Consider the following 22,650-nt stretch of genomic DNA (forward strand, 5'->3'; position numbering starts at 1 on the left):
AAACATTATTATAAGGGTCCCTTGTGGATAGGCTGGGCCGAAATTGGCCCACTCTAAATACATACCGTACTCGCCCCTTTATTTGAACGGTCTCGGGCCCGTTGGCCCGTTCAAAATCCTTAAGCTCTCCAAGCTCGCAATATAACGCCGAAGGGTCGAGGGGCTGGCCTGCATTTGCACATGTCTATCTTTAACTTGAATATCCAGTTGCATCACATGTTTATCCCATTCAAGCCACATTGAACAAGGTTTAGGAATAGGATGACGAGTTGGAGGAATGACGAGAGCACGCACACACCGACTAGGAGGAGGTGGGCCCTCGACGTAAAGTATGCACGTCGGCGATGATTGATGCGTATGTGCTCTATTATTCTAGTATAGGAGTCGTTAGTGGGACATGGATGTTTTGGATGGATTCCAAGTAACCAGCCCCATGCTCGTCCCCGATTTTGAGCCCTTTCCCATTTTCTAACTTCCATAATAATTTTCTAAACTTTTGCCGGATATACCTCATTATAGAGATAAAAAATGAAAAGTGATTAACAATCAATATAGGGGATGAAAAAAATAACAATAATGAACTTCAAATTATAAACTCGGTGACATTATTCAAGATTCATGACACTATTTTCAAGACTAATGATATTATTTTCAAGCTCGGTGATACTTTTTCAAATTTGATGACACTATTTTCAAAATTGATTGCACTATTTTCAAGCTTGATGACACATTTTCAAGGTTTATGTCACTATTTTAAAACTTGATAACACTTTTTATAAGGTTGATGATACTATTTTCAAGCTTGATGATTTTTGTAAGCTTAATGACACTTTTTAAGGTTGATGACAATATGTTGAAGGTTAAAGACAATATTTTCAAGCACGGTGACACTTTTTCAAATTTGACAACACTTTTTCAAATTTGACAACAGTTTTTCAAGGTTGATTATACTATTTTCAAACTTGATGACACTGAATCAAGGTTGATACCACTATTTTCAAGCTTGATAAAACGTTCCAAACTTGGTGACACTTTTTCAAATTTGGTGAAAGTTTGTCAAGATTGATGGCACTATTTCAAGGTTGATGACACTATTTTCAAGCTTGACTACACTTTTTCAAGATTGATGGTACTATTTTCAAGTTTGATGATATTTTATTAAGGTTGATGTCATTGTTTCAAAGATTAATAACACTATTTTCAAAATTGATGACATTGTTTTCAAACTTGATTATATTTTTTAAGGTTGATGACACTATTTTCAAACTTGATAACAATTTTTAATATTGATGAAAATATTTTCAAGCTTGGTGATATTTTTTCAAATTTGATGACACTTTTTCTAGATTGATGACACTATTTTTCAAATTCATTGACACTATTTTGAAGCTTGATGACACTTTTTTAAGGTTGATCACACTATTTTCAAGATTGATGACACTATTTTCAAGCTTGGTGACACTTATTCAATTTTGATGACACATTTTCAAGGTTAATGACACTAATTCCAAGTTTGATGACACTTTTTCAAGGTTGATGACACTATTTTAAAACTTGATACACTATTTTCAAGCTTCATGACACTTATTCAAGGTTGATACCACTATCTTAAAACTTGATAGCACTTTTTTAAGGTTGATGACACTATTTTTAAATTTGATAACACTATTTAAGGTTAATGATACTATTTTCAAGTTTTTCAAGTTTGGTGACTCTTTTTCAAAATTTATGACAGTTTTTCAAGGTTGATGACAATATTTTCAATCTTGATAATACTTTTTCAAGTTTGGTGACACTTTTTCAAAGTTGATGACACTATTTTTAAGGTTGATGACACATTTTCAAGTTTGATGACACTATTTCAAGGTTGATGGCACTTTTTTAAGGCTGATGACACTATTTTCGAACTTGATGATATTTTTAAGTTTAATGATCATACTTTCAAGATTGATAACACTATTTTCAAGGTTGATGACACTATTTTCAAGGTTGATGACAGTATTTTCAAACTTTATAATATTTTTAAGGTTGATGACACTATTTTCAAGATTGATGATACCATTTTCAAACTTGATTATATTTTTCAAGGTTGATGTCACTATTTCCAAAATTAATGATATTTTTTTAGTATTGATAAAATTATTTTGAAGCTCGGCAACATTTGTTTCAAATTTGATGAGACTTTTTCTAGATTGATAATATTTTCAAAATCGGTAATACTACTTTCAAGCTTGATGACACAATTTTTATGGTTGATGACACTATTTTCAAGATTGATGATACTTTTAAGGTTGATGACGCTAATTTTAAGCTTGATCATACTTTTTATGGTTGATGACACAATTTTCAAGTTTGTCAAGCTTGGTGACACTTTTTCAAATTTGATGATAGCTTTTCAACGTTGATGAAACTTTTTCAATGATGATACCAATATTTAAAACATGAAAGCACTTTTTTCAAGATTACGTGATACAACTTTCAAGGTTAATGATACTATTTTCAAGTCGGATAAGTATACACTTACAGAAGGTGTAGGAATTTTTTTACACAATTTGACATGGGGTAAAATTATCAATCATTACCAATGCATTTTAATGTACTTAAGTTCACATTCCAGTTATTGTGCTCTTGTTGATTCATTTGTATGTTATTTACTTATAAAAAATTGGTTTAACTAATATTTTAGCTATTTAAAAAATATAAAATTGTATTATAATTTTAATTAAATTATTGTCTATTTATTGACATCCAATTTAGGCATATTTCAAAACAATTTATTTTTTATTGTGCTTTAATTGAATTAGATATGGCATTTTAGAACCGGGTAAACCGGACGGGTCAAGCCGGGAACTAGAACCTAAACCGGTCGTTCGGGATACATCCGGTTTCGGTCGCAGTTCAACTATTTCCTGAAACTTGAACCGGCGGTCCGAATAGCCGGTTCACCTAAAAATTTTAATTTTTATAGTATTTAATTATTAAGATTCCTAACTGTAAGTCTGTTATCGGCTGAACCTTGAACCGGAACAGCTGATTCAAGGGTTTGCCGGTTCAGGTTGCAGTTCAAGCCGGTTCATGAACCAAAACCACCTCTAAAGATTATACATTTATAGTGTCATCAAGTTTGTGACTGGCTGGATGACACTTTTTGTTATCTTGAAAAAATATCATCAAGCTTGATAACAAAAACTTATCATAAAAAATATATGATAATTTTATATTTATATAATTAGAGATATTAACAATACAAAACATGCATTGATGCATGTGAAAAAAGTAATGGAAAGAATGAAAAGGGATGGAGGTGGTAAGATTGATGCACTATTTTCAATATTGGTGACACTATGTTCAAGGTTAATGACACTATTTTCAAACTTGATGATATTTTTTAAGGTTGATGACACTATTTTCAAGATAGATAACACTATTTTCAAGGTTGGTGACACTATTTTTAAACTTGATGACAATTTTTGAGGTTGATAATACTATATCCAAACTTGATGGAAATTTTGTAAGGTTAATAACAATATTTTCAAGCTTGGTGACGTTTTTTTTAATTTGATGACACTATTTTCAAACTCGGTAACACTATTTTCAAGCTTTGTGACATCAATGAAAAAACATCATCAACAAAAGTGCCACCTATAATAAATTAACGTCAATTGAGAAAATGTCATCAACTGAAAAAGTCTCATCAACGAAAAAAGTGTCATCACTGAATAAATGTCAATCAGTGAAAAAGTGCCTATCACTAAAAAATGTCATTACTTGAAAGTGTCACCACCAAAAAGTGTCATTACCTAAAAGTGTCATCATCTTAAAATATCATCACGTGAAAGTATTATAAAGGGGTTAGCTTAAGTATCTAATAAAATGGGGATCAATTTACTAATTTCATCTATATATAATCAGATTATTTAGAAAAATCGCCCTATATATCATATTTATGATAGACTATATGATCGAATATTGGACATGAATACATGATTGATTAACTATAGGGTTTGTGAGATTGGCTTGTATATACTAATTACAGAAATAATTATTCTAAGATTATATTGTAATTTACTATTTCACGCCTAGAATAACATTATTTTATTTATTTGGATTATATTGAATATCCGGTCATAGGTTAAATTTTGATTTGGTTAATAATTGTTTGTTTTAATACATTGGAATTTGCATAAAAGCACCGAGCAACTCAATTTACAATAAAAAAAACATAATCTTTTGAATAAAAAATCTTTAAAAATTAGGATTTTAAAAATAGATTTAAAAACCTAGGATTAATAAAAAGATAATAGTATATATTAATTAAATAGGAAAACATAATCAAAACATAATAATATATCCAGAAAACAAAATCAAAGGATAATAAGGTTTCGGTTTAGATTAATAAAGATAATAAAAAAACTATGATTTATAAAAAGAAGCACTTCTTATTCAATATTCCCTCCGCCCCTTTTAAAAATCTCATTTGATATTTTCGGGACAATTTAAGGAAAGGGGAAAAGGAAAGTGAAGAGAAGAGAAGAGAAGAGAGAAAGTGAAAATTGAAATGATTAGAGGAGAAAGACAAGAGAAAAAAGAAGAGGTGATTTAATGAAGAGAGTGTATAAAAGTAAATTAGAAAGTGTATTGAGAGTTGTTAAATTAAATACTCCCTCCGTCCCATTATAAAGATCCCGCTTTTCATTTGGGGTGTCCCAAAATATAGATCTCATTTCCTCTTTAAAAAAAATTTTATACCCAAGTTTTATAATTTAAATACATTTTTACACTTCCCAACCCACTTTCATACACACTCTCTTTGTCAAATCAATCATATTTCCATCTTCTCTTTATCTCTCTCATCTAATCATTACAATTTTCACCTTTTCACTTTTTTTACTCTTTTTCACACTTTTTTTCCCCTTTCCTTAATTTTTCTCGGTATTAGCAAACAAGATCTTTAAATATGGACGGATGGAATATAAAAAATTTCTTAAAATAAAAAGATAGATATATAATATATATTTTTCTTAAAACAGAAATAAAATACATGATATATATATATGATAGGACAGATGGATATATAGTATATATTCTCACGTGACATCCGCTCGTAATTATATTAGATTTGGTGTGATTTTAGGCATTCGCTTTTTATGGTGATTTTTTTATTTTATTTATGCTTAAAATGGGGTTGGGTGAAGAATTGGTGTCTGATTTATGGTCAACGCAATTTCTTTTCGGGAACCAACAACACGGGTTGGTTTTTGGTTGGGGTAGGTAGAATTTTTCGCATTTAATTTATAGAAAATGATTTAGTATTAGATTCAGTAAAAAAATATCAAATTTACGACTCTGTATTAGTTTTGCAGAGAACTGTACCTGCGCCAGCGGAAAAAAAAAAACTGTGCCCCATAAAGCCCTTCCTTTTTGAAGGTTTATATAGCTTGGCAGGGCAGAAGTTTAAAAAAACGTAGCGAGCGAATTCGAGAACTTGAGAAGGAGTGTAAGACCTTGGAGATTGGAGAATGGTGTTCCTGATGGGATGAATACGGTTCGAACCCGGGAGGAAGTGACATAACTAATTGAGTTACGAAAACATGAGGAATTCTTCTGCCATTTGAGAGCACGGGCAAATGAAATGCGTGACGGTGATCGTAATACGTCGAACTTTTAGCAGATGGCTTCCAAGAGACGTGCTCGGAACAGAATTCAGGGTTTATATGACTTCAATGGAAGGTGGACAAGAATGGCTGCAAGATCTGGAGATAGTAGTGGTTGAGTTTTATGACATGTTGTTTAGTTCTGAACCAGTTCTTATGCAAAAATTATGCCTGACCTGAACGACTCCTTATTGCGGCGACCAGATGTTGAGGAGATTAGAGCGTTGTTTGCTATCCATCCCACGAAAGCGCCGGGATATGATGGTATATATACACTCTTATCAACAGTTTTGGTCGATTGTCGGATCAGATATTGTTGAGTTTGTACTTGATTAGTTGGACGGGAAGGCCTCGTTTGCTGACATAAATCACACAGTAATAGCGCTTACTCCAAAGGTGTCGGGTGCACAACACATGATTGATTTCCGACCCCTAAGTGTTTTTACTGTGCTCTATAAAATATATCTAAGCTCTTATCATTTCAGCTTAAGGGGTTTCTTCCTACAATGATCTCAGATTCACAAACAACTTTTATGAAAGGAGGGCTAATCAACGATAATGCTCTAATCAAATTAGAAGGCTTTCATTATATGAAGCATAAGAGTACATGGCATCATGTTACTTAATCTCTAAATCTAGATATGACAAAAGCATATGATTGGGTAGAATGATCGTTTCTCAAGCGGGTAACGCTGAAATTAGGTTTCAATATTCGTTGGGTTATGAGGATTATGCATTGTGTGATGATAGAAAATTTTGCTTCCAAAATCAATGGTGATGTGTGTGGTCTTGTTAATCCGATTCGTGGAATTCGACAAGGATATCATTTATCTCCATACTTGTTCGTCATGTGTACGAAAGTATTTTCATGTTTGCTAGATAAGGGGAATCGTGATGGCAGGCTTCACGGGGTTCGGATATGTCGTGGCGCCCCTAAAGAGTCTCACCTCCTTTTTGCTGATGACATATTGATCTTTGCTCGAGCTAACCTCAAAGAGTGTGCCCACCTTATTGATATTACTAGCCTATACAAAGGGGCACCGGGACAGAAAGTTAACTATCAGAAGACAGAGATATCTTTTACTAGAAATATCACTACTGGAATTAGGGTATGATTGTGAACCAACCAGGTGTCACCGAGGTAGATCAACATGTGAAGTACTTAGGGTTTCCGACAAATTTTGGTAGATCAAAGAGGACCGCGTTTCTTGGGGATTAAAGAGAGAATTTGGAGTCATATTTATGGGTGGAATGGGAGTAAGCTATCAAAGCAGGTAAAGAGGTTCTTATGAAGTCAATTTTACAAAGTATTACATACTATGTTATGGGTGTACTCCAATTACCGGATGATCTTCTTGAGGAGATCCATAGAATGTTTGCTCACTTTTAGTGGGGTTCCGAGGATTTGCATAGAATAATCCATTGGAATAGATGGGAGTCTTTATGTCAGCTTAAGAGGTTGGGGTTTCGGTACCGGAATCTGAAAACCTTCAATTTAGCGTTGTTGTCAAAACATGGTTGACATTTATGTGAGGAAGATAGTTCTCTGTTGTTTCGTATTTTTAAAGCGCGGAATTTTCCGAGGTCGTCTTTTCTTGATTTGACACAAGGTTATAACAAAAACTATTCATGGAGGAGCATGTGGAAATCTCAATCTCTTCTTGTGCAGGGAATTAGGTGGATCATAGGTGATTGATGTCGTGTGAATGCTACTACGATGTCATGGATACCTGACCCGCAAGGATTTCGATGTCCCACTTTAAACACCCACCTAAATCATGATCTTATGGTTGTTGATTTTATGGTGCAGGGGATGTGTTGTTGAGATCACAATCTGATGAACACAAGATTTGCTGTAAGATATTCATTAAATCTCATTATGTGGCTCATATATCATTAAGGTTATTTTATGGAATATGCTGATTTGATAAAATAAGGATAAAGAAAGAAGATAAAATTTTCTATTAAACTGAAGATATGTTTATTATTTATTAACCTTGATCATAGGTTAAAATATATCTTTAGAGGATTTTGGCCCCTCTCTCTGCCTATTTAAGAGACCCATTAATCATCAATAGGGTATCACAATATTATGTTCTCTATTCTCCTAAGAATATTAAGTAGAGAAGAAAGAGGCTAAGAGAGAGAAGGCGATTTCCATAAGTTCGGTCTACCGCGATCAATCGAATATCATCGTTCTCTCAATCACGATGTATATCGGAATGTTTACGTAACTAAAAGCATGATCAAAGATCCTACTATCATTATATAGATAGAATTAAGTTTACATGTGGTATCAGTCGCTTCGGATTAAAGATCATCTTTTTTCGTTCGTATAATCGAAGAATCATGCTAGTATTATTGTTTCCGCTTTAAACTTGTTTGATTCTTGCATACTGGTTGATTTAATTTTCGTTTAATCCTACCGCGTGTTAAAATTGCGTATGGGTTTTTATGTCAATTCGATTTTACTAGCAAATTAGGGCTGTTTAAATTATTTGCAAACAATAGGGCCTGTTTAAAATTCTAAAGGGCTTTTTTATTTCTTTTGGGCCTGTTTGTACCGTATTTGGGCCTGTTTAATGTTTTGCTCAAAAAACAAATCAGACCTTTTCCACAGAAGAACGAATTAAAACGTGCTTCGTCTTCCTCAATTCATCCCTTTGTTCGCTGGTTTTGTCGGCTCCATGCCCTTCGTCTTCTTCTTCGATATGCTCGATTTAAACGCGCACTGATTTCGGTTTTCCTTCTGCTCCTCTTTTCCTCTTCAATTTGGGGCTAATTTTAGGGTTGCGAAATCGTTTTTCTGAGGTTGCATTCATGTATTTGTTCGATTCAACAAAAACTCGGGAGTTTTGCTTTGTGTTCTTTTCGAATTATCGGTTCTGGGCTTCGAAATCGGGAGTTTGAGAGCTCGATTTTATTTCAGTGCTTACAATCACGTAGTTGTATTCGAATATGAGCAATTTTCCTCTTCAATTTGTCGATAATTTGTGTTCGATTTCCCTTCTTTTGTTGATTTTTGGAACAATAAAGACCTGTTCTACTTGATTTATAGAAATCTGGTGTTTGAGCTCAATTACTTTCAACACTTACCATCAACGCTTACCTCAATTACTTCTGAAATTATGAGCAATTTTCCTCTTCATTCGCCGATATTTTGCTGTTGGATTTTCTGGGTTCATCCCGGATTGCTGTTCGACTTATGTTTCTTGTACTCCCGAATTGCTGTTCGATTTTCTGGGTTCATCCTGATGTGTTGATTGTAAGTGATGAATCAAAGAGGAAAGTAGGGCTATACTGTTTGCGTTGTATTCTGTGTTGTTTGTTTATTTTTATTTTTATTTTTTTTTGGTTCGAATACTGCATCATGAGCGGTAAAGACGACCCATTATGTTAGAAAACAAAAAAAAAACGGGTTGTTTGCTGGGTTAGAATCCGCACTCAGCAGTAAAGACGGCCCATTACGTTAGAAAACAACAGCAACAAACGAGTTTAATTAATTTATTACTTTCTTGTAATAAATATTTAATTTTTGTGTAGTGATTTTATCTTACATTTAAGAAACATTCATATTAAATTTGAAATCAAACATTCATATTAAATTTGAAATTTACCACATTAGATTCAAAAGCATGTCTTGGATGTTGAATCACACAAATATGACATTCATATAATTGTTTGCAATCTGCCACAGTAGATTTAAAGTACGTTTTGGATGTCATACTAAGTAATACTAATGATTGGTTTAATTCTCAGCATAATGGTATACTCACAGGTAGACTATGCATCATAAGAAGAATATGACCATTAAGTAAATGATTTATTTATGTGATTAAGCATGTATTGGATATCCGCAGATAACATACTTGTTTAATTTGTAAGAAGTAAATCATTCATGTACGTTAAAATCTTAGTCATGTATGCCATTTTACTTTATTGCCTCAAAAAAAAATCTAATGATTATATGTTGAATCTATGTATTGTAGTTTCTCAACCAGCACAGCTTAACTCATTTATCAACTCTGTTCCCGAACTAAATGGAACTAACTATAATGAATGGAAAGAGCATGTGGAGTTTTATTTGGGTGTACTTGAGATAGACTCGGGCTTGACTGTGGATAAGCCAGCTGACCTTACGGCTGAGTCCACAACCGAAGAGAAATTGGCCCATAATGCTTGGACTAAAGCCAATAAATTGTGCTTAAAGTTCCTACGTCTCACAACAGCATCCAATATTAAGTCTTCAATTCCTGAAAGTGATACCTTAACCGCTAAGGGGTACTTAAAGATAATTACTGAACGCTTTAAGCCTTTGGCTTTCGTATGTTTCGAATCTAACTTTGTAGAAGCACCTTCTAATACATGGTGGATTGATTCTGGATCTAATGTTCACGTTTCAAACTCGATGCAAGGATACCTTATTACTCGAAACATAAAACCAAATGAAGCTTACCTCTATATGGGGAATAGGATGAAAGCACCAATAGAAGCCATTGGAACCTTACGTTTAGTTTTAAGTACTGGATTTCACTTAGATTTAGAAAATACTCTTTATGTTCCTTCTATTTCTCGCAATTTGATTTCCTTATCTAAACTTGATCTTGATGGCTTTCATTCGTCTACTGGTGATGGACGTTTCAGTTTGTTTAAGAATGATAATTTAATTGGTTCAGGAATCTTAAGTAATGGTTTATATCAAATTATTCTTGATAATTTCTTTTCTGAATCCCTAGTAACCTTGCATCCTAAAGTGAATTTGAAACGTAAAAGGTCAAGTGAAAGTTCTGCTTTTTTGTGGCATAAAAGACTCTGTCATATATCCAAAGAAAGAGTTAAGTTATTAGTGAAAGAAGAGATTCTTCTGAGTCTCGACTTCGCTGACTTTGAGGTTTGTGTAGATTGCATTAAAGGTAAGCAAACTAAACACACCAAGAAAGGAGTCACAAGAAGTACTGAACTGCTTGAAATTATACATACAGACATATGCGGACCTTTCGATTATCCTTCATTTGGAGGAGAAAAATACTTTATCACCTATTGACGATTATTCACGTTATTGTTATCTTTACCTTTTGCATGACAAATCTCAATCTGTGAATGCAGTAGAATCCTACATAACAGAGGTTGAGAGACAATTAGGTAAAAAGGTGAAAATCATTAGGTCTGATAGAGGTGGTGAATTTTATGGTAAATATGATGAGTCATGACAACGTCCTGGTACTTTTGCTAAACTTCTTGAAAAATTAGGGATAGTACCTCAGTACACAATGCCCGGTTCGCCATGGAAGAATGGTGTTGCTGAGAGACGTAATCGTACCCTTTTAGAAATGGTTAGGAGTATGTTAAGTAACTCTAATTTACCCATATCATTGTGGATGCATGCTCTTATGACTTCTGTGTATGTCATGAACCGGGTTCCCAGTAAGGCTGTTCCTAAAACACCATTTGAGTTGTGGAAAGGATGGAAACCCAGTTTGAAACATTTACATGTTTGGGGATGTCCAGCAGAAGCACGCATTTATAATCCACATGAATGGAAACTTGATGCAAAAACCATAAGTGGGTTCTTCATCGGGTATCCAGAAAGATCAAAAGGGTATAGATTTTATTGTCCTAATCATAGTACCAGAATTGTAGAAACCGGTAATGCCAAATTCATTGAGAATGGCGAAATCAATGGGAGTAATATAGTTAGAGAAGTGGCCATTAGAGAGATTCGGGCACATATACCGATTCCTGTGCCTAGGATCTCAATTGACACTATTCTACCTAATGACGTTGGCCCAACCAATATTGTAGAACCAATTGTCAATGACCACGCACTCCATCATGAGCCTATTGCCATTGAACCGAATACGAATGCAGCACCTGAGATAGCATTAAGGAGGTCTATAAGACAAAGAAGACCAGTTATTTCAGATGATTACATTCTATATTTGCAAGAATGTGAATTTAACAATGGATTGGCGAAAGATCCGGCTACGTATTCACAAGCCATGAAAAGCGAAGATCCTGAAAAATGGATCGATGCCATGTTCGAAGAGATGAAATCAATGGCCACAAATCAGGTCTGGGAGTTGGTCGATTTACCAGAAGGACATAAGAAAGTCGGTTGTAAGTGGGTCTATAAGACCAAACGCGACTCTCTTGGTAAAATCGAACGACATAAAGCTAGACTCGTGGCTAAAGGATTCCATCAACAAGAGGGCACCGATTATAACGAGACCTTCTCTCCAGTATCTAAGAAGGATTCTCTTCGCATAATCATGGCATTAGTAGCTCATTTTGACCTAGAGTTACATCAAATGGATGTGAAAACGGTATTTCTGAATAGAAGTTTAGAAGAAGAAGTCTATATGGCCCAGCCAGAAGGCTTCATTATAGAAGGAAAGGAAAATAAGGTTTGTTTGTTAAAGAAGTCGATATATGGATTAAAGCAATCTTCTCGGCAATGGTACCTTAAGTTTCATGATACCATTACCACCTTTGGGTTCACTGAAAACATAGTTGATCAGTGCATATACCTGAAGATCAGTGGGAGTAAGTTTGCATTTCTGGTTCTATATGTCGATGATATACTAATAGCACGTAGTGACCTTGGCTTATTACGGGAAACCAAGGACTTTCTTTCTCAAAACTTTGAAATGAAAGATATGGGAGACGCTTCTTATGTGATTGGGATAGAAATATTCCGGGATAGATCACGTAGGATTTTAGGTTTGTCTCAAAAGGCCTATATCACAAAAGTTTTGGAAAATTTTGGCATGGCGGCATGTGATCCTAATGTTGTTCCAATTCAGAAAGGGGACAAGTTCAGCTTAAGTCAATGTCCTCAAACTGAATTAGAACGTGATCGAATGAAAAACTACCCTTATGCGTCTCTTGTAGGGAGTTTGGGATATGCACAAGTTTGCACTAGACCAGACATCAGTTTTGCAGTTGGCATGCTGGGGCGCTATCAAAGCAATCCAGGTATTGATCATTGGAAAGCTGCAAAGAAAGTGCTGAGATACTTACAAGGGACAAAGGAACTTATGCTCACTTTTAGGAATACTGATCACCTTGAGGTGATTGGTTATACGGACTCAGATTTTGCTAGATGTGTGGATACTAGAAATAGCACTTTTGGTTACGTGTTCATGCTGGCTGGAGGTGCTGTTTCATGGAAAAGTTCCAAACAGTCCATTATTGCATCATCCACCATGGAGGCCGAGTTCGTAGCATGCTTTGAGGCAACAATTCAAGCATTATGGTTGAGGAATTTCCTTTCAGGGCTTACAGTCATGGATTCCATTGCTAGGCCGCTGAAAATTCATTGTGACAACACCGCAGCTGTATTCTTTTCCAAGAATGATAAGTATTCCAAAGGTATAAAATACCTGGAACTGAGATACTTATCAGTAAAGGACGAAGTTCAGAAGAAGAAAGTGTCAATTGAGCACATCAACACTCGTGCTAATATAGCAGATCCACTAACGAAGGGATTATCTCCTAAGGCATTTAAGCAACATGTTGAAGCTATGGGCCTTGAGGGTGATCACTAATGTTTCCCTTTGTATTTATTCTCATGACTTTATGGATTGCTATGTGTTTTGTTATAACATTAATTTTCGAATATTCATTAAAGCAACTTCTGAAATTTCTATTTCATGTTATGGTTTATTTATGTACATATTATAGCAATGCATGATAACAGAACTAGTCTTTCGTCAAGACATTAATGGGGACCATTATGTTTACTTCTACTTGTACAAACTTAGTTGATTTGGTTGTTAGTTAGTAGTACATGGAAGGGACTGCATTCTTTCATTAATGTAGAACCGCTATGATCCTAACCGTCGATTCAAATCAACTAAGGGTAATTAAGATACGCCTTTAAACACATCAATTCAGCATTAATGCGCGCCTTATGTTTGTTCCTATATGACCACTAAAGTTTTTGTCATATGGACCAAGTGGGAGAATGTAAGATATTCATTAAATCTCATTATGTGGCCCATATATCATTAAGGTTATTTTGTGGAATTTGCTGATTTGATAAAATAAGGATAAAGAAAGAAGATAAAATCTTCTATTAAACTGAAGATATGTTTATTATTTATTAACCTTGATGATAGGTTAAAATATATCTTTAGAGGATTTTGGCCCCTCTCTCTGCCTATTTAAGAGACCCATTAATCATCAATAGGGTATCACAATATTATGTTTTCTATTCTCCTAAGAATATTAAGTAGAGAAGAAAGAGGCTAAGAGAGAGAAGGCGATTTCCATAAGTTCGGTCTACCGCGATCAATCGAATATCATCGTTCTCTCAATCACGATGTCTACCGGTATGTTTACGTAACTAAAAGCATGATCAAAGATCCTACTATCATTATATAGATAGAATTAAGTTTACATTGCTCCAATGGATGTTGTAGCCATAAAAGGGATTCTGATCACTAGGAGGTGTGTACCTGATCAAATGGTATGGTGGCCGGATAATAAAGGAACCTTTATTGTAAGATTGACATACTGGCTATGTGAATGCAGAAGCATTGCCAATTGGCATACAGAACTGAATAGAAACAACAATGGGATTTGGAGTATCAAACTTCCTCCGAAAATTAGGGATTTTGCTTGGCATGTGTGTTCGGGAGCTATTCCAGTCAAGCTTGATCTCTTTCAGCCGTATATCATCCAGAATTCCATATGCGATCATTGTAATATGGAAACGAAGACTTGTGGACTGTCTTGAAACAGACTAGGAATTGACAGGTTCAACAATCTTAAATTGGGTACGAGCACATCAAGCATCAACAACTGCGACGTTCAAATAAAAACTACACCAGGTGCATCATGTTGCGGGTGTGAAGGAGATTTGGATATATGTGTTGTAACAGAATTGAAACTAGAACAATCAAACGACAAGAACGACGCACATATTTACGTGGTTTACCAAATTGGCTACTGGTGTGGCCAATACCTACCTACAAGTGTACGAGATCAGTTGTAGTAGTCAAGTGTCGATCCCACAGAGAGCAATGTAACATTAATTGAAACAACTACCAATGTGCTAGGCCGAAAATATATGATATTGGGAAATTAAACCAATTAACAACTAAGAAAGCAAATAAAAGAGATAGAAGATATGGGATAGATGTGTCTAAGGTTAAGGATCACCTCAAACAATGCTTCAATAGATAAAATCAAACTCCGCATGAATCTAGTCTAATTATTGAAGGTAAGTTATCTAAGGTAATTCACTAACTCCTTTCAGACGATAGGAAATGTGTCTAAACTAAACTAGCAATCGATGTCGCATAGAGCTAATCTCATTCAAACCCATTAGGCACTTAGAGTTTAGGTATAAACCGAAATAACATCTGCTGTCACGCTCTGCTAAATCAACATAAACCTAGAACATCTATGACGACTTAGTATCCTCAAGATTAACTAAGTTTCTCTCGCACAAATAACACTCAGGTTCAATTCCTAGGATTCCGGTAACAGCTATCGTCTTTTAGTCTCAAACCCCTACCTGGTTACCTATTATCGTTATCACCTTTTAGTCACAAACTCTAATAGGATCCACTTTGCCTAAGCTAAAATGAGCATAAAGTATTTAGGAACGAATCAATAATATTTCAATTTAGCCAAAAGATCAATTATATCTAAATTCGCATTGTTTGGATCACCATAACCTTAGAACTCGGAGTTTATCCAAGCCTAATCGAAGATATCGATATATTAGACAAGCCATCAACTTATATGGATTACGCGATAAACACTGAAGATAAAACTAAATCTTAATAATAAAATAATCTGAATTGACAAAAGGCTAGAACGATAACACCAATCTTTGAATCAAACTAGCATAGAAACTCCATCTTGAAGTTCAATCCCACAGCCATCCAAAAGGGACGAACTGTTGTCTTCTTTCCCAAACAAAACCCCAAAAGTTCACAAACCAAAAACTCCCCACTAAAAGTAACGTTTTTAAACCAAAAGCCCCCTCATTAATCATTCCTCTCATTTACTGCGTAACCCCCCAAATTCCAGTAATGTCTCTTGTATTAATTAACTTGCAATCAACTCCTGCCACCTTGTCATGGGTCGGCCCACCTTAATCAATATTCATGAACTTCAATTCCAGCTCTAGTCCAATCCGTTCCGTGCCAAGCGGTTCCAAAGTCTTGTATTAATTTGGCCAAAAATACCTGAAATACATAAAAGCACGAGTGTAGACTCCGAATACAAGATAATGTGAAATTAACTATAAAATATGTGAAATATGCATGGAAATGACCTAAACTAAGATGCAACAAGACTCCTAAAATATATAAAAAATGGACACTATCAAATCCCCAATCTTAAACCTTTTTTCCTCTCAAGCAAGTACATCACTTATGAGTCTACTAATATGCAACAGTTGTCTCTATCAAAGTGACATATAAGACATAACTATGAAAGGGCAAACAAAAGACAAATTCCTTCCTAGCATGATTCTCAATCAATGACATGAATATATTAGTTCCTCAACTCCAAACCTCACCAAGATAGTAAATCAAGTCACTTACACTCATTTGTATAGGCATGTATTTCACTTAAGATCAATTCTCAACTTTGAATATTAAACTACCATAAGCTTGTAATGAAACCTAGAACTCCACCACTAGGCACAATGCAAAACATAATCATGAGACATATAATAGGGTTGCAATGGGGCCAAGATGCATTGGTAATGCATGTATAATTTTGGCCATGTGGTGCTAAATCCAGGAAAGAGTACTTCACAAAACTGACACAAACACAATAGATATTACAATAAACTCAAGAATCACAACCCAAAAAAGAATTACCGCATTGTCTTTTGTTGTTTCTTTTCTTCTTCTTTTGCACTTATTCACTTTTTTAGACTGGTTCTTTCGGTATCCAATATGTCTATTTTACGTTACAGACCCATTATTTAAACTCTCCGCGCTGCCATGGAGGATCGAACTCGGAGTGGTCTTTCACACCACGGAGATTGCATGATCTTCCAACTATTGCGCTACGAGGCCCGCCCTCCTTTATTTTATTTTTTATCAAGAAGAAGAAAACAAATTGATATAAATAATGTGATAAAACACGTCATATTTGAATATCATAGACACTCATCATTCACACAAGTCCCCCAAGCTTGTTCCACATCCACAGAAAGAAAATAGAAGTTCAATAGATAGGATAGAAATATAGGCTCAGATTACTTTTGTGGAGCTATTTAAGAAAATGCTTTAAGGCTTAAAGGGATACAAGAGGAGGAAATCAATGTAAGGGTGGTCAAGAATAATATGGGCTCATAAAAAATCAATATCTCGATCAAATGTAATGCATATTAGTCCTAAATGAAGTCTTGAAGAGATAGAAAAGCAAGTTCTATAGATAACAAGCAAAGAGAGATTACACATGAAAACAATATGAGAGAACTTATGCAATTGTACTCCAAGAAAGGCCAACAAGATCACTAGGATATTTTTCTAAAGTATCGGTCCTAACGCATCTTAATTAAAGTCCACATGCTCAGGTCAATGTCAAAAACTTGATCAATCACATCATTCTCATAATGCAATTATAATATTAACAACCAAAGCATATTAAGAAGACTCATAGCACATTAAGTACCCACAAAAGAATAAACAGGGGAATAATCCAACATCCAAATACAAGTGTGCAATGCATGAGAAAAGAAAGAAAGAAAAATGAAAAAAAATGCAAACTAACACTAAAATACAACACAAAGTCTACACATGAATTTATCCCTCCTCCAAACTTAAATCCTACATCGGCAAATATAGAGAAAAAGAAAGAGGGAGAGAAACTCACCAAGAAAATCAGTCTATCGGGCATCTTTACATTAAGCTCCAAGTGACAAGAGAAATCAGAGGCGAAGAGTTACAATAAGAGGGAGGAGGTAGTTGTTTATGTATTTATTTTGGACCTGAAACACACATAAAATCAAAGCAAAAATAATGACCTACACATATTAATAGAGATAAAAACTAAAATTAACAATTGGTTCCCGTCAACGGCGCCAAAAACTTGATGTGGCTAAAACCTACTCGCAATTGTACGAGATCAGTTGTAGTAGTCAAGTGTCGATCCCACAAAGAACAATGTAATATTAATTAAAACAACTACTAGTGTGTTAGGCCGAAAATATATGATATTGGAAAATCAAACTAATTAACAACTAAGAAAGCAAATAAAAGAGATAGACGATATGGGATAAATGTGTCTAAGGTTAAGGATCACCGTAACAATTATTCAATAGAAAAAATCAAACATGTTTGAATCTAGTCTAATTATTGAAGGTAAGTCATCTAAGGTAATTCACTAACACCTTTCAGATGATAGTTCTAAATTAAACTAGCAATCGCTTTTGCACAGAGCTAATCTCATTCAAATTCATTAGACACTTAGATTCTATATATAAGCTGAAATAATATTCGTTGTCGTGCTCCGCTAAATCAACCTAAACCTAGAACATCTATCACGACCTAGTATCCTCAAGAGTAATTAAGTTACTCTTGTATAAATACCACTCAGGTTCAATTCCTAGGATTCCGATAAAAGCTATCGCCTTTCAGTCTCAAACCCCTACCTAATCACCTATTATCGTTATCACCTTTCAATCTCAAACTCTAATAGGATCCAATTAGCCTAAGTTAAAATGAGCATAAAGTATTTAGGAACGAATCAATACTATTTCAATTCAGGAAAAAAAATTAATTATATTTAAATTCGCATTGTTTGGATCACCATAACCTTAGAACTCGGAGTTTAGCCAACCATGATCGAAGATATCAATAGATTTAGACTAGCCATCAATTTATATGGATTACGCAATAAACATTGGAGATAAAACTAAATCTCAATAATAAAACAATCCGAATTGACAAAAGGATAGAACGATAATACCAAGCTTTGAATCAAACTAGCATAGAAACTCCGTCTTGGAGTTCAATCCCACAGCCGTCCAAAAAGGACAAACTGTTGTCTTCTCTCCCAAAACAAAACCCCAAAAGTTTACAGAACAAAAACTTCCCTTTAAAAGTAATGTTTTTAAAACCAAAAGGCCCCTCATTAATCTTTCCTCTCATTTACTACGTAACCCCCCAAATTCCAGTAACGTCTCTTGTATTAATTAACTTGCAATCAACTCCTACCAACTTGTCATGGGTTGTGCCACCTTAATCAATATTCTTGAACTTCATTTCCAGCTCTAATCCAATCCATTCTGTGCCAAGCGGTTCCAAAGTCTTGTATTAATTTGGCTAAAAATATCTTAAATACATAAAATAACGAGTGTAGACTCCGAATACAAGATAATGTGAAATTAATCATAATATATGTAAAATATGCATGGAGATGACCTAAACTAAGATGCAACTAGATTCCCAAAATATGTACAAAATGGATGCTATCAACTACATCCACGGGCAAAGGGAGATCACATTATTATTGGAGATAGATTACAAATGGTGGCTTTTTTCATCTTACAAAACTGCTTGTCTCTCTTATCTCTAGGATTTACAAAGAACCGCTATTTATAGTTCTAACAAAATCCTAGCAGAATTTGACCACAAGACTTGTGCCCAAATACAAAAGCAGAAGAACCAATTAAGGCAAAAAAACAATGGATATGAAACAGTGGGCATCCGTTAATGGTAGCAGGTAAAAGAGTTCCGTCTTTCCAACCTATCCAGATGGTTGAAACGATGGCTATGAAATGCACTGTTAATCTTGTTGTCTAATCGGGATACAATTCGGTCATTCTCGAGTCGGATTGCTAATCCCTCATCACAAGCCTAAAGGAACAACATAGGGACTTGTCTTATACATCACATCTCCTTCAAGATATTGAATCAGTTTGTAACAGATATCTCACTTATAATTTTAGCTTTGTTAGGTCATTTACTTAGAGTTTATTAAATTTTAAAAATAAAATAAAAGTAAATAATATGTTCATAGATGTGCAACAAAACTTACCTTTATTCTTTCACATTTTTTTCTTCAACAATCTCATTTCTCTTACCCAAAGTAAAAAGTAACCAGTTACTTTTTTTCCTTTTTACTTCTAAAATTAAGATATTTTCACAACTATTATTATTTAGTTTTTAAGTAATGAATTTATAAGACTTTGATTAATTATCCATTATGAGTAAAAGTTAGATATGTTTCAAGAAAACATAAAAAATAGTATTAAAAATTCAAGTAAAAATTTTCTATTGTGAATGGTCTTAAAAGGTCAAGAAACACCATGACGCATTTAGCTGCCCGATTGAACAATAATGTTTACTAATATGGTCTATATATTAAGGGGTTGTTCGTTACACATAATTTGTTAATTATAATGTAGTTATTGAACGTTATTGGAACGTTAATTTCTTTCAAAATCTACCTATAAATAAGTACTCCCTCCGTTTCAAAATTTAAGACTCATTGTTAGATGCGCGGTTGCCGATGTGTGTTTTTTATCGCTAATATCTCTAAATGTGTATTATTATAAATTATAAAAATTTGATATTATTAAAATGTACTCATTGAGACGAATTAAATAAGATCTCACATTACTACGTTTTTCCTTATATATTAACAAGAATCGAGAAAATTAATTTCAACTATAAATAATACAAATTTAACAATAAGTCTTATATTTTGGAACAAAGGGAGTAATATTATTATAATTACATTCACCGAACAAACGGTCGTTTCCAGCCGAACATTTATTAGCCTTGGGAGCTTGACTCAATATAATAGCAGATTTTCATTTTAAAAAATGCGGTTGTGTGAAATTGTTGTTATATGGAACGGACGATCTTGACTGCGTTAACTAACTCTGGATGTCCTTCTGAGAACAAAATCCCAACTTGCGAGATTCGGGGAAGACGACTTTTTTTCACCTTCGATGATGAGGATTGACCTAGTCGCCAATTTTGAATGCGCACCAACTCCCCCGAGACTCGTTCTCTCTTCTAGATGGGGGATTCTCTTCTCTTCTGGACCCTATTTGGTTTCGTCTGAGAGGAAGACGAAGAATCCATCGATCATCTGTCCTGTTAGCGTCAGAGAGCGAGAGAATCAAATATGGATGCTATAATGAACAAGGTTGGATCCTACTGGGTTGGTCAACGCGCCAATAAGGAGCTCAATTCCGTCGGAGACGATCTCAACGTGAGTCCTCTTTATTATCTTTAACTTTCATCAATTGCCTTTTCTCCCTTATTTGTCCCAGCTATGGCTTGAAACTCTAAACTAGAAATCCAAAGAGAGTTCCATTTTGATTATAGGAGACGGAGTTGAGCCTGCTTTCAGGATGAAAGGGTTTTGGTCAATTGTGGAAGTTATGGTTAAAATTAAGGCTGATACGATTCATCTGTTAGTTCCTTTTTCAAGGTTGAATTTGTAATGATCAGTTGTAAGCCCCATATATGTCACTGATAATTTGAGAAGTTTCTGTCGATGCATGATAATCTGATTATATAATTGATTGCAGAGAAATCTATGTTGCTAATTCTAGGGGAATCGAATATGGAGCTATTGAATTAATTTTAATGTGTGTCTAAGGACCAATTTTCATGGTATTTTCAGATTTGCAGAAAATGCTCAGGTTGAATTTATAATTCTGATAGATTGTAGAGGAACTTGCTGCTAATGATGCCAATAAATTCAATCAGACACCAATTAAAATTGTGAATAACTGAAAGAGACCATTGCTACTACTCCATACAGATTAGTGTATCTGATCCTGTAGCATTTAAGAAAAATGTAACTGGAAATATTTTTGGGCTAACAATCTACATCCTTCACTTGGAGTGTTTCATGATTTAAACCATGTAAACTAATGTTCTTATATTGCTAATTTTTTGCCTCCTAACACAGGTCCAGTTTGTCGTATTCGAAAAAGGTTTTTTATGGATATTTCACAATTCAATTTCCCTAAAATGTAATATTTATAAGATTGTAATGTATACCAAGTTTGAATAATCGAATACGTTGAGGTCTTGCACTTTGGGTATTCTGGTTTGAGGTGTCTTTTCCTATAAAAGATGTGAAAACTTGGCTAGATTTTGCTGTATCCATCATTTTCTTATTTCATGATTATTCCTTGTTTTTTGCAGTTAATAGTTTAGCAGTCAAGCAACTATCATAAATTCATGTTTAATCTGAAATACTAATGATTTTCTTTGGCAACTAGAATTTGTCAAGCAGCATCGGAGATGGTACCAAATGGCTGGTCAACAAACTCAAAGGTTCTGTTCCCCTTATATCATCACTGCAAGTGCAGGAGTAGTAATTAATGTAATCAATCAACTGAAACCTTAAACTATGTTGGTTAATGTCGAAATTGCAGGAAAGATGCAACAACCATTGCCTGAGCTTCTGAAAGAGAATGACATACCGGTTGGAATATTCCCTCGCGATGCTACCCATTATGAGTTTGATGAGAAGACAGGAAAGCTGATAGTGTACGTACCCAAAATCTGTGAAGTGGGCTACAAGGACTCGTCTGTGTTGAAATTCGCCAGCACAGTGACTTGTTATCTTGAGAAAGGGAAGCTAGCTGACATTGAAGGGATTAAAACTAAGCTGGTGATTTGGGTTAAAGTGACGTGCATTTCTACTGAGAAGTCCAAATTGTATGTTACAGCTGGGATGAAGAAGTCTAGGAGCAGAGACGCTTATGAGGTTCTGCGCGATGGAATTGAAGTTGATAAGTTCTGAGTAAGCGTTGTTTGGTGTAAGATTGTATTGGTTTCCTGTCAAAAAGGAAACTCCTCCTGCCTGATTGTGTTGCTGGATTCAGAAATTCATTAATGTTTCACTGGTGAGTTTTATTGTGCATAATATAACATTTTTTATTAGTTCTGTTGGCTTTTTATGTTGCTCAAGGAATGTTTGAAGATCCTTTTGTGTTAAGGTAGGAGATGAATTTTCCATTCCAAGCTGAGTGAGTGTGAGTGAGTGGATG

General features: G+C 34.6%; 1 protein-coding gene across 1 annotated transcript; it reads left to right on the forward strand.

Moving 5' to 3' along the window:
• Window positions 1-20,765: 20,765 nt before the first annotated feature.
• Window positions 20,766-22,403, forward strand: LOC141251813 (uncharacterized). Its single transcript, XM_073670421.1, has 3 exons — window positions 20,766-20,852; window positions 21,877-21,931; window positions 22,033-22,403. Exons 1-3 carry the CDS (start codon window positions 20,766-20,768, stop codon window positions 22,401-22,403), a joined length of 513 nt encoding a protein of 170 aa, XP_073526522.1.
• Window positions 22,404-22,650: the final 247 nt, after the last annotated feature.

This window comes from Phyllobates terribilis, unplaced genomic scaffold (assembly GCF_046119375.1).
Source record: "Phyllobates terribilis strain yellow unplaced genomic scaffold, ASM4611937v1 Scaffold_7749__1_contigs__length_35642, whole genome shotgun sequence".
Taxonomy (NCBI): Eukaryota; Metazoa; Chordata; class Amphibia; order Anura; family Dendrobatidae; genus Phyllobates; species Phyllobates terribilis.

What these genes read in the sequence shown, in the direction of transcription:
- LOC141251813 (XM_073670421.1), top strand. Translation starts at nt 20,766, where the DNA reads ATGGATGCTATAATGAACAAGGTTGGATCCTACTGGGTTGGTCAACGC. An exon ending in CCGTCGGAGACGATCTCAAC is followed by an intron (nt 20,853 to 21,876) that starts GTGAGTCCTCTT and finishes TTTGGCAACTAG; the next exon opens with AATTTGTCAAGCAGCATCGG. An exon ending in GCTGGTCAACAAACTCAAAG is followed by an intron (nt 21,932 to 22,032) that starts GTTCTGTTCCCC and finishes TCGAAATTGCAG; the next exon opens with GAAAGATGCAACAACCATTG.